Source organism: Pseudonaja textilis, chromosome Z, assembly GCF_049901715.1.
Source record: "Pseudonaja textilis isolate UNSWEBS1 chromosome Z, rPseTex1.2, whole genome shotgun sequence".
Lineage (NCBI taxonomy): Eukaryota > Metazoa > Chordata > Lepidosauria > Squamata > Elapidae > Pseudonaja > Pseudonaja textilis.
Genome location: NC_142008.1, coordinates 53,306,209 through 53,318,575, shown reverse-complemented (window position 1 = coordinate 53,318,575; position 12,367 = coordinate 53,306,209). Strand labels below are relative to the sequence as shown.

General features: G+C 33.8%; 2 protein-coding genes across 17 annotated transcripts in view; one reads left to right on the top strand and one right to left on the bottom strand.

Moving 5' to 3' along the window:
* The window catches only part of ASTE1 (asteroid structure-specific endonuclease 1), a 32,067-nt gene that overhangs the window by 5,211 nt on the left and 14,489 nt on the right, over window positions 1-12,367 (top strand). For 2 of the 5 annotated variants that reach the window (XM_087916697.1, XM_087916696.1), the window contains exons 3-5: window positions 822-1,011; window positions 2,378-2,573; window positions 6,336-10,982. In XM_087916697.1, coding sequence (XP_087772823.1) covers window positions 822-1,011; window positions 2,378-2,573; window positions 6,336-6,621 — 672 coding nt within the window. In that variant the 3' untranslated portion in view covers window positions 6,622-10,982. Of the gene's footprint in view, window positions 1-821; window positions 1,012-2,377; window positions 2,574-6,335; window positions 10,983-12,367 lie in introns of those variants that run through there. The other 3 variants (XR_015740155.1, XM_087916698.1, XM_087916700.1) reach the window with 2 other exon arrangements.
* ATP2C1 (ATPase secretory pathway Ca2+ transporting 1) overlaps window positions 8,864-12,367 on the bottom strand; it is a 99,912-nt gene continuing 96,408 nt past the window's right edge. For 8 of the 12 annotated variants that reach the window (XM_087916683.1, XM_087916690.1, XM_087916687.1 and 5 more), the window contains 4 exons: window positions 12,114-12,261; window positions 10,868-10,963; window positions 10,519-10,660; window positions 8,864-9,742 (listed from right to left, as the gene is read on the bottom strand). In XM_087916683.1, the coding sequence (XP_087772809.1) occupies window positions 9,609-9,742; window positions 10,519-10,660; window positions 10,868-10,963; window positions 12,114-12,261 (520 nt within the window). In that variant the 3' untranslated portion in view covers window positions 8,864-9,608. The remainder of the gene's footprint in view (window positions 9,743-10,518; window positions 10,661-10,867; window positions 10,964-12,113; window positions 12,262-12,367) is intronic. The other 4 variants (XM_087916693.1, XM_087916692.1, XM_087916694.1 and 1 more) reach the window with 1 other exon arrangement.

The window sequence follows — 12,367 nt, the reverse complement described above, 5'->3', positions numbered from 1 at the left end:
AAAGAAGCTAGGAAAAAATATTTTCCATGGTTGTAGAACATTTCTTCGTGTAAAATTTGGAATGTTCTCACAAAAATTTTCATCACTGACTTCTAGAAAGAGACATATACTGTAATTAATGGATATATTAAATAAATGATAAAATCAAGAATGTTTCAGTAACCTGTGAGAAAGACTTTTTATGGTTCTATTGGAACTCTTTATGGTTCAGGAGATAGGGTATACAAATTGTTGTTTTTTTTGGGGGGCTACAGAGAGAAGAAAAATTTCAATAAAAATATTCAACAGTATTCGCACTAGGTTATTTTTTACATTTTTGAGGTACCAAAACTATGGAGTCCGGCATTCCATAAATGCATTGAATCTATTCTGTGGCTTTTATTGTCCTGAGAAATAAGTATATTTACATTTTTAAAGGAAATTACGGAAATATTGAAAATAATATTGAATAAAATATTGAAAATAATTTGTGATTGATATCTACACTGCAAAATTTATATAGAAGACCCCTTTAACTATTGCTGTAGGATTACTAAACAATGCAGCAGAATTCCGTATGGAATATATATGACATAAAAGACAGCAATATTTGGGGTGGGGAAAGAGATTGACGGTTTTATCCAAGGCAGAATGTTCATTAATAATTCAACTCCCCAAAACAGGCCAAGTGGAAGAATTAATCACATGCAAGTATTAATATTTCTGTAAAGAACCTCACTGTGATCATGTAGATCCATCAAATAAAATTATAAATAAGTTTAAAATTAAAAATTACTTGGGAAACAGTATTTTTCTTGAAAGTGTTAACCATTTATTTGTAGGCACCCATCGCAGAGCGTCTTCTATTTTTGTTTGAGGTGTTTGGAGTATCAGCCTGTATCCTTGAACCAGTTCCTTGTTTGCTGCAGCTTCTTATGGCTGTAACCTGTTACTGGACCCAGTTTTCAGAACCCAAACTGACACTACAGCACATCAAGGCTTTACTACTTGGAGTAACATTTGGGGAATTAGGTAAGATGTTGCACATTCCATTAGAGAGGATCAGGTTTAGTTGACACATGGATTTTCCCAGCCAAAGGCAATAGTTCATTTGGTTCAATTTTGTTGGTATCAGATATATTTTAAGTAAAATTATGAAATGCATGCCAAGAGGTTTTGTATTATAAAAGTATCTTTAGTACTTCATAAGAAGTTGGGAAGAACATTCAGTTGGGAATAAACATCCAGTCCAAATTTCCCTTAGTGGTTACTGTTACAGAAATCATAAATTATTCTTCCAATTAATATTTTACTTTACTACTTATGTTTTTGTTTTTAATTATGCTCAGTTTACACCCCAGAGCATAAAGGAGATTTCTTCTGATCCAGATTAAGCAATCCCATTTCAGGATATCCAATATTGTGGGCATCCGTAACAATGTTATAGTGGGGAGGAATTGCAGGCTAGAAGCCAGCCTGACTAAAAGAAATGTTTTTACTTTCCAAATAAAAATATGGAAATCATTGTAGAAATTTAATTTATCTAATATTTAAAGCTGATGTAAGAACACTGAAGAATTTGATAATTGTATCATGCATCTCATTAGAATTATTAATTCTAAAGTATACCCCAACTTTGTAGGATGTGGACAACAGAATATTGACTTGCAAATAGTCGGTAAATTTGTATGCTAGTTTCCCTAGAATATAGCATGGTGCTTGTAAAAACAAAACTTGGGTTGCAATTGTAGCATAATGGCTGAAGTGCCAAAATTAACCAGTGTTATAACATTAAGAAAGAAAGGAGATGATATATCCCATAAATGAAAGTCTGAACTGAAATTGAGTTGATTACCACGTGTATTTATTTAGTTTTTGTATCACGGTTCTTAGTCCATGTGTACGTTAATATATGTATGCATGTTGCTTACTTAATCAAAGTAGTAATAGATAAGAGAAAAAGTCATCAATGCTGTAAGAGGAAAAGAAAAATACAGTTATTTAAATTAAAGCACCTACAGTTTGGGTATAGTAAAAGTATAGTATAGCAAATGGATTCTTTTCATAGCCTCCCTGGCAAAAAAAATGTTTTTGCCAAAAAAATGTTATGTGATTTTAAGATGATAATTATAGGCTGTTCATGAAAAAAAGGATTAGCTAAGTAACTATTTTTCAGTAAAACCCATCAGCTGTAAAAATACTTTTCCAAGCTTCCTTTATTTTTGTAACACTATTCCAATATAAGGAGAGGTACCCAAATTTAAGATAGTAAATAAAAAAGGGCCATGATTTTTATGTTCTAAAAATTTAGAAATTTTGGTATCCATTCTTACTTAGTGTACATTCAATGAAAATAAAATCATTCAGTGTCAGGAAATATTTTTTCTTTCAAATCTAGATCCTGAAAGATCACATGCTGAGGTCAATAAAATTGTACATGAACAGTTCTTGAAATGGAAAGAAAATAAATCCCCAAAAGATTATTTGGAAATAGATGTTGCACACACTTTCTGCCAGTGGCAGTGCTGCCTGCAAGCAGGACTGCATCTCAACCAGCTGCTTTGTAGACCTCTCCCTGAGCCAGATCTTACACGGTAGGTTTCCCCAAAACATCACATTTGTATATACTTGCTCCAAAGGATGCTCCTCTAATTTCAATACAATATTAGAATGTGCATATAAAAATGTTATTCAGAGGTTCAACACTTTTTCGAAAAGTATAGTTGTAATTTATCAAATTAATTGCACATTTGTGGCATTATACTGTTTCTGTACTTTTCGGGCAGTTTGGAGGTGTTGGATTAATAACAGCAGTGGCAATATTTTCTATGATCACAAAGCCAAAAATGCTATTATATAAAGCTAAATATTTTCAGTAGCAAATTTGAGGAAAAGAGTAGAAATAATTGAATTAAAAATACAGTATATAACTACTATGGAGTCCTTGATGCTCTTTGAGCTTGGTTGTTTGTTTGCTTGCAGATGTTTCATTACTTGATTAACATCATCAGTTTCCCTGATGTCAGATAATGAAATGTTTGCAAGAGAAAAAGCAATTAAGCTCAGAGAATGCCAAGAACTCCACAGTTCAACTCTGAGCTATAGATATTTGCTTCTATTTGCTAGAACCACTACTTGCCAACAGTATCACTTTCTAATTTGTATATATTACTAGTAGCATTTGTTTTGTTTTGCAATAATTTTTTTTTGTTACAACAAAAATCGATATGTGAACAGTGTGGTTCCGTAGTGTCTTACATTTTAATAAAAATATGACAATATTAATATAGTTGACAATTTTTCAGATTTGATATTAATACATATAGTTATTAAATTATCAATCTTAATTGAATAAATATTACAGTATGTTATTTTTATGGCAGTCTATATTCTTAACCTCACTCCTTTTACTACCAATTATATATCAATAATCATATTTGCAGGATTTACCTAATTATATAATTCTAATAGCATTCACAAATTTATATTAAATTATAAATTTCTATTATCTATCCTCTTATTAATTTCTGAGTATGCCACTTATATTTCAAAAAGAAAAATTCCCCTATCTAGTCACATTTTAATACAAATACAGTGGCAGTGCTGCCTGCAAGCAGGATTGCATCTCAACCAGCTGCTTTATAGACCTTTCCCTAAGCCAGATCTTGCATAGTAGAGGTTTCATCATTCTTACATTTAACGATTTATACAATTCTAATACCATTATATTTTTATTAAATTTTGCCTTTCGTTGTCTTATATAATATTTCACAATGTTTTTCTTTTTTTCTCCTGCTTTCTTGTTGTTTGAATCTCAGTTTCCACCTCTGCGTCCATGTTTTTTACTTTATTCAAAATGTTCTCAAATCCTCTTGCCAGTGTATCTTTTATTCTTCCCAGCTAATTGTCCAACTGTCCTTTATCCAAATCAAAGCCACTTTTCAAACTAGAAAAAACAATGTCCAATATCCAAGGATCTTTATGTGCAAAATTAATCAATCTAATCTTTTAAATGGTCCAAGGGTGAAATCTTTATTCTTCCCTCTACAAATTGAGTCTTATATTGTAGCTTTCAGGGGTCTTTTAATAATAAAATTCTCACTTTTAATTATCATAATACCACACTTTGTTGTTTCTTCTTTTGACAGTAGGTGGCGCTCTTAAATCAGTTTTCACTTTATTCCAAACTTTAAGTCCGGTTTTCTATATTTTAAGATAATAATTTTTTACTCCAATAGCTAGAACACAGCCACTTAATATATTTATGAGTCCATTTTTCTGAATATTCCTCTCAGGGTTATATTTAAATTAAAAAGGATAGTTCTCACCCAGTTGCACACTGTTATTAACTCTGCCCCTGCACTCATCTTAAGGTGAAGCTGCCTCCGGCTGTGTGGTGGCCATTTTGGCCGCCTCTTCGTGTCATGGCTTAGAGAGTAATAGCCTGGGGGCTCAATAGGGAAGTTGTGTTCTCCCCAGGAACCTCACAAGGCACCTCTCCCTTTGCTTCACCACCCCTCCAGGTTAGTTTTGGCTCCCTCGAGCCCACAAACACAGAAAGCCAGCATAGGGATGGAAACTCCATTCCCTTGCTAGTGTTGCCACAACATCACTTCCGGTCTCCCCCTACTAGTAGCATTTGTTAAGCATATCACTTCAGCCTTTTCTTTTTTCAAAGATGATTCATGTTTTGCTTTTGGGAAATCTATGACAATGAAAGTATTTTTAAACAATCTATTTTCTTTCTAATCTTATATAATGCTATTGTGAGCATCTGTTCCAAGATTCAAAATACACGCATACAAGCATGCTTCCGTATCTTATTAACAGATTTGCATTAAAAATTTCAGAATATCAAGAGTAAATGTGAAGCATTTGCTTCAATTCAAACAATTGGCCCACAGCCCATTCTAGTGCCATGGTTTAGCTTTTCAATTCCAGACAGGTGTTTATTTAATTCTTACCTAGATGTAATGGAATTTTCCCACAGAAATTTTAAAAAATATGGGAGACAAGTCTCATATCTTTAGTTCTTTTTTTGAAACCTGACCTAAAAATAGGCCACTCACCCAATGGTTGATGCTACTGAATAGGGATGTTCAATTCTCACTGATTTGGGATACATTTCTAAAATTCTGTTTTCACTTTGTCATTATGGGGTACTGAGTGTAGATTAATGAGAAAAAAATGAATTTCAACAACTGTAGAATCAGGCTGCATCGTAACAAAATTGACGAAAGTGAATGAGTTACTGAATGCTTTCTAAATGCACTCTAGTATTTTCCCAAACAAGGTTTTAATTATAGAGTTTATATAAAACCCAGTTAGGGCACAGCAAGATCTTGGAAAGCAAAAACTGTCAAACTTGGCCAATTCTAGAATGGAACACCAATAGGAAATTCCAGAACTGGAAGATAGATTTGGAAAGTGTAAAACCAGTCAATGTCATCCTCTTCAGAACCAGTGGTTGGGGCATAGACTTGGACTACTGTGATGTTGAATGATTTGCCTTGGATTCGAACTGAGATCATTCTGTCATTTTGGGGATTGTATCCCAGTATTGCTTTTCCCATTTTTTTATTGACTATGAAGGCTACTCCATTTCTTCTGAGGGATTCTTGCCCACAGTAGTATACCTGATAGTCATCTGAATTAAATTCACCCATTCCTGTCCATTTTAGTTCGCTGATTCCTAAGATGTCAATGTTCAGTCTTATCATCTCATTTGACCACATCCAGCTTTCTTTGATTCATGGATCTTACATTCCAGGTTCTTATGGAGTATAGATCTTTACAGCATCGGACTTTCCTTTCACCACCAGATACATCCACAGCTTTGGCACAGCTTTCAGCTTTGGCCCAGTCTCTTCATTCTTTCTGGCGCTACTAGTATTAGTCCTCTGTTCTTCCCCAGTAGCATATTTGATACCTTCCCACCTAAGGGGCTCATCTTCCAGCGTCATACTTTTTTGCCTTTTGGTACTGTCCATAGGGTTTTCATGGTAAAGATACTGGAATGGGTTGCCATTTCCTTCTCCAGTGGATCATGTTTTGTCAGAGCTCTCTGCTATGACCTGTCTGTCTTGGATGGTCCTGCACAGCATAGCTCATAGCTTCACTGAGCTACACAAGCCCCTTTGCCATGACAAGGCAGGAATCCATGAAGGAGAGTATCACCATTAGTTCAGCTTAATGCAAGGGAGTTTATTTTTAAGACAAATCTGAAAAGACGTTTGTATAAAGGGCTTTGGATTGTGCACTCTTAATGATTTTCCTTGTTTGATTTGTTGTGGTTTTTAACACATAGCTCCCAAGTTCTCCTACACAAAACCACTTTTCTTTTTCATCTTTGACAGGCTTTATAATGGGACCCTTGTCCATAGGTTGTATCATCAGCTTAAATCCAGTTCCACACCAGAGAACCTCCTCAGTACATCCCCAAAGATCTACAAGCTTTATTGCAGCATGGTACAGATAGTCAAAGATTCAACACCACCAGGTTTCTTTCAGAAGTCAAAATCCCAAAGGAAAAAGAATAAGAAAATTGTCAGTAAATTGCCAGATATACGAGAAAGCACTATGATGGACACTCTGCCTTTCTGTAGTACTAACAGGTTTGCAACACTGGCAATAGAGAACTGAAAGCTCAGTATTCCAAGCTGGTTATTGATATTTATCTGTCTTTGGGTTTGAGAAGTTATTTCTCAAAAGAATTAAAGAAGTAATGCTATTATAATGAATTTATTCCTTTGGTAATTGAGGAACATGAAAAATTGCCGAATTGTTTCTAATATTGGATAAATTTTCAGAAGATATTTAAAAAAACTAATCTTACTTTGGAAAAGTTTTCTGAAAGATGTTTCAAAGCCTACCTATTGTGCCATCTTTTTCATTGTTTTTTTGTAAATGTTTAAGGAAATTACTTAAAATAATACTGTAGATATTTTATTTTATTTTTTTGCTTCAAGATCTTATAAATCTTATAAGGTCTTATAAATCTTATTGAACAAAAGAGACACTTTAGCCCAGGAGTGTGGGGAAAATTGAGGAAGAAACTCTGTCATAACCTCATTAGGTATAACTTGATCCGAAGAATCAGTGACAGGCTCTCAAGACTTACTTATCCTACTAAATTATTATTATTACCTTTATTGTCAGAGTACAATATGTGTACAATGAGATTGGCAGAGCTTCTCTTCTTGCATTCAACACAACTCACAGTGAGGACAGAAGTCTTTAACCCGGTTCCAATCTTATTATACTATGTGACCTTGCTGTACAACGTGCCGGCCCCACAAGTCTATCATACTATATTGACATGAAGTTATTTTCCGTTCAGTACTAGGCTTCAGGGAGGTGGATGTGACAGCCCCAGCCCTCACTGTTTGTGGTCGGTCCCTCAGAAAGTCTTTGATCCAGTTGTAGATGAAAGAGGGAAAATCCAAGTCAGTCGCTTTTCGATAAGGATACTCAGCAGGATAGTATTGAAGGCCAAGCTGTACTCAATGAAAAGCATCCTGACATAGTTTCCAGGTTTCTCCAGATGGCTCGCTACAGAATGTTAGGCAGTAGCTACAATGTCATCTGTCAACCAGTTCCCCCTGTAGGCAAACTCATGTTTGCTAATTGATCGGGACAAGTCTTTACCACTATCCCCAGCACCCTACCTGGACCTTTACTGGGATTCACAGCCTTCAGTGCAGCTCTCATGTTCGTATATGGTGAGTGGCTGAGAATCAAAAGGCTGGCAGGCAGAGGCTACAAGGTCTGGTCTTTTCACCTCATAGCAGGGAAAGATGATGTTCAATTCCTCTACCAACGAGGCATCAGCATTGATCGTGTTCCTCATATTGCCCTTATAGCTAGTTAGATGCTGCAGTCCCTGCCACATTTGCTTCATGTTGTTACCTGCTAGATGGTTCTCCACCTTATATTTGTATTGTTGTTTTTACTAGCAGTAAAAACTCTTTTCAGAATACAAGTGACACTTGTTTTCCGAGTTTCACAGATTAAAAAATGAATAAATAAAATATAGAAGTCTACTTTTTAAAGGCTTTTTAAAAAAGATAAGAAATCTGAGTGTCAAAAGACTCTGATATGCAGGAAAAACTTATGTAGTTTAAAATTCTTCTGTTAAATAGTATAAAAATGTATTAGTGGTTAATAATGGTTTCCATCAGCCATTCAATATTAATCAGGAAACAAACTCCATAAGCAGTAGTGGTATCTACTTGCAAGATAAAATAACAAACTTGTGCCATGGACAGAATCTTTTTATACAAAAAGAGTCAAAGTGGGGTAATCTTAAATTGCTTGTTCCCCAACTTCTCTCTTTTGGGGCTAAGCTGCTGTTTATGTAACCCTCTTCAAGTTTATGTTCATAATCCTCTACTGCAGCAGTCACCAACTCCTGGTCTGTGGACCACTGGTGGTCTGTGAGATTTTGGTGGTCTGCAGAAAAATTATTTGCATGTGGAAGTTTTTGCACTGGAAGTTTTTCTAAAGAAGAGATTGGATAACCATTTGTCTGAAGTGGTCTAAGTTTTCCTGCCTAAGCAGGGGGTTGGACTAGAAGAGCTCCAAGGTCCTTTCCAACTGTTTTTCTATTCTATTCTAAATATTGGAAAAGTGCTATTTTATTGAGTTGGACTAAGAAGAAATTTCCTAAGGGTGAGACCAATCAAATTGGGCATGACCACCTGTCACATGATTACCCAGCCACGCTCACCCAGTCATTAGGGCAGAGAACCAATTGTTAAATTATTTGAATCCCAGCATTGAGTAGTATCATTGATGTGAGTATGCTATGGTGTTTGTGTCCTACATTTGGGCGTCCCAAGATATTTGATTGGATGCTATGAGAATAGAAAGTGGAATGGATAGATTTTTGGCCTGATCTTACAAATCTTTAATTTGAAAGACAGGAGAGTCGAGAGATAATTGAAAGGTATAAGTTAATAACTTCAATTAAATAAAACATTTAGATTACTGTGGAAGTGGAAAACAATTTTGTGATCCAGTTACATATAAAATGCAATCACATATTTTAAGAAAAGCAAACATTTACTTGGAAATTGCAATATAAGACTTTTCCATCACAAAAAGAAAGAAAAGACAGTGATCTGGCAGTTACATCCTGTGCAAAAAAGGATCAGGATACAAAAAGAAAAACCCACGGTACACAGTGCAGAGTAGAAATAGATACAGGAGCTGAAAAATGCACTCTTGTAATTCAGTCTAAATAGATGGCATGCCTTAAATATTTCCATAATCAAACCCCGTCACCTTCACCATAAAACTTATTTCATCTAATTTATATTTCTATAGACATACATCTCTTTTAAGAAAAAAAGGTGTGCCAAACTCTTGATATAGGTTTCTTTTTAAAGTAGTCTTTCTCATATTACAAAGTTCCATCAATCTGGAAAGTAAAATTATCTTCGAGGAAAAAAATATTACCAAAGTTGCATAATTTATTACTCCCTAACTGAAAGTTTAGAATTAAACAGTCTTTAATTTTATCAAAGTTCGTTATCCTTCAGGGAGAAGGGTTTATCAAAAGCCCTTTATATTGTTTCTCCTGTTTACATAAATAGCAGTTTCTAGTTACACAAAGAATGCAATGTGCATCATACATCAAGAAACGATTCCAAGTGTGGTGATCTACCATGCTTTTGGGTCTTCTCCCTGATTTTTTCAAGCTTCTTTATGATTTCTGATATTATACACACGGAAGAGGTAAGGCCCAGAAGAAACTGCAAATCTAAAAATAAATGAAAACATTACTTCAATTCACAGTTACAAGAAAGAAATTATAGTCTGCCTACTTTTTAAATACTTAAAAGTACTGATAAAAGATTGGGTTTTTAATTTTAACCTGGAAGGGGTTACAATTTTTTTTAGGACTACTGAAAAGTTCAAAACTTTATTTTTAATGTACATTAAATTGTTTTGGGCAACTGATCAGTTCAATAGCTTCTCAAAAAAAAATCTCTGTGTCCTGAATCTAACAGAAGTTGGTCAGAGGACCAGATCAATCCTGTTCTCAGAGTAAGTTAATGTTAATGAATTATCACAAGCTCATATTGTTGAACAATCCAAAGAATAGAAGGGACACATTAACCTCCTCGTTTCCCATTTGTGAACATTCTTTATTCATACACCAGTTAGCATGCTTTATTCACACCTATCCCTCAGATCCTAGTTTGAAATAAATCATAATTTACTATTTTTTAGCTGGGCAAGTCTTCCAACAAGCTGTAAAAGAAAAACTGCGGTATGAAGAAGGAAGAATGAATAAAACTGTTCCCCCCCTTTTAATTTATGTAATGCTGAATGTGCAAGAAGGAAGAGGAAGAAATAACTTCAGATGTCAAATTTAGTAGGAGAGAAATGGGAAAAATATAATTTAAAAAGTTGATAAACAAAAGATTCTATTACAAAATATGATGCTTTATGTACAGTTTTATACATGTTTATACAACACATTAAAACTAAAAGATTTCATTCCGAAAACCAAACTTAGCTATGCTTCCTTACCTGTTATGCTTAGACTTTCTGTCTGAAAAACTTTCTGAAGTGGAGGGAAATAGATTACTAGCAGCTGACCCATTATGGATGCAAGGACTGCATAACAGAACATCTTGTTGCTGCAAAGTCCAATCTCAAACACTGATTTAGTCTGGAAGTTAAAAAAAAAGAAATTCCAGTTATTTATTCCATAGTTAATTGAAATCAAAACTCTTAGTAAACTAAATATAACAAAACATTTTTCTATAAACTCCATGGAAACATGAGCTAACTATGGTCTTAAACATACTACTGATGATTTATGTATCTTTTTTTCCAAAAATATTACATAAAATTTTCAAATCAGATGAACACGTACCTGAGATCTAGAACTCAATGCATTAAACATATCAAAAAATACAAAGCAAGTGAAAGTCATTGTTGTATCTCTGGGCGTTATAACATTGTCTCGTAGCTGCCAAAAAAAAGAAAAATCTATAAATTATAAATTTATAAAGTTCACTAATAATTTATGAAAACATTTTGATTGTAACTTTTCCTCAAGATTTGAAATGTTAGTATCATGAAGAAAATCTAACTTTAGGTACTTCCCTCTTGGCTGATTTGGGAGGATAATGATACTAGTAATAATAACTAGTAATAATAATATGGTGGTGATGATGATATCCATTTACTTCAAGTGTTTTTGTGCAATTCTGTTACACTCTGATTTTCAGCCTTCCATCCTAAATTGTGCACCTGCTCAGTTCAGAAAGTACTACTCCATCCAGTGTCAAAGATCAAGAATCATCTGATTGTTGGTGTGTGCGTATCAAAATAGCCATTCTACCTCTCTGGGGTCCTTCCCATTTAGAACCTTAGAGCTTCTAACACTGCCAGCATCATCACTGCATCTGTTAGCACAACTAACAATTTAGAATCTGGCTTATTAGTCAACAAAGTGTTCAGAGTTTGTTTGACTAATTCCCCATTTTTTATTTCCGTTTTTTCTCCATTTTCTTTTACCTATTATCAGACTAAAACCAAACATCTACATAGGGTGTTTCTTTCAACATCATGTAATTATTTTTAAAAAGTAAGTTATGCATCTGTAAAATCTCAAAAAAATTGCATGCTGGTCTTTCTCAGGCCATAACCTTTTTTAAAAAAAAACTTCAGAAAAATTTAACTATCAAATATATTAGTTGGTATTCAAATCTGACTGTTGTTATTTGAAGAGCTGCTAGAAATTCCTGTTTTATAAGTTAATGTTATATATTTTGTATGATGCGATCCCGTATTATTTCAATACTAATTTTGAAAATCTTTCTTCCCTTAGAAAACCAATATGCCATGGACATTTAAGGCTGTTATTCAAAAATCCAGAATCATAGCTTTCTTGCTTGCACAGAACATATTATGGTTCTTCAGATCTCAGTCATAGCCTATATATATATGTATATATATGTATATGTATATATATATATGTATGTATGTATGTATGTATGTATGTATATGTATATGTATATATGTATGTATATATGTATATATTTTTATATTTGTATTTCCTGTCATATAAACAATATTGCAAGTCAATGTTAGCATTACAAACAGATGGTTCCTACCTCTCTCCAGAAGACAAATAGTGTTCCACATACAATAATTACAGATGAAACTAGAATTTTAATAATTAGATTTTTGGTCAAAATGCTGTCCTTAACATTTCGTGGAGGTTTTCGGATAACATCTTTATCTACAGGCTCAACACCAAGACTAAAAATTAAGAAAGCAAATAATTTTATAAAAGTTTATCAATAAAGATTAATATCACATAAATCAGTTAATATGGAATTTGGTATAAACTTAAATATAGGTGTAT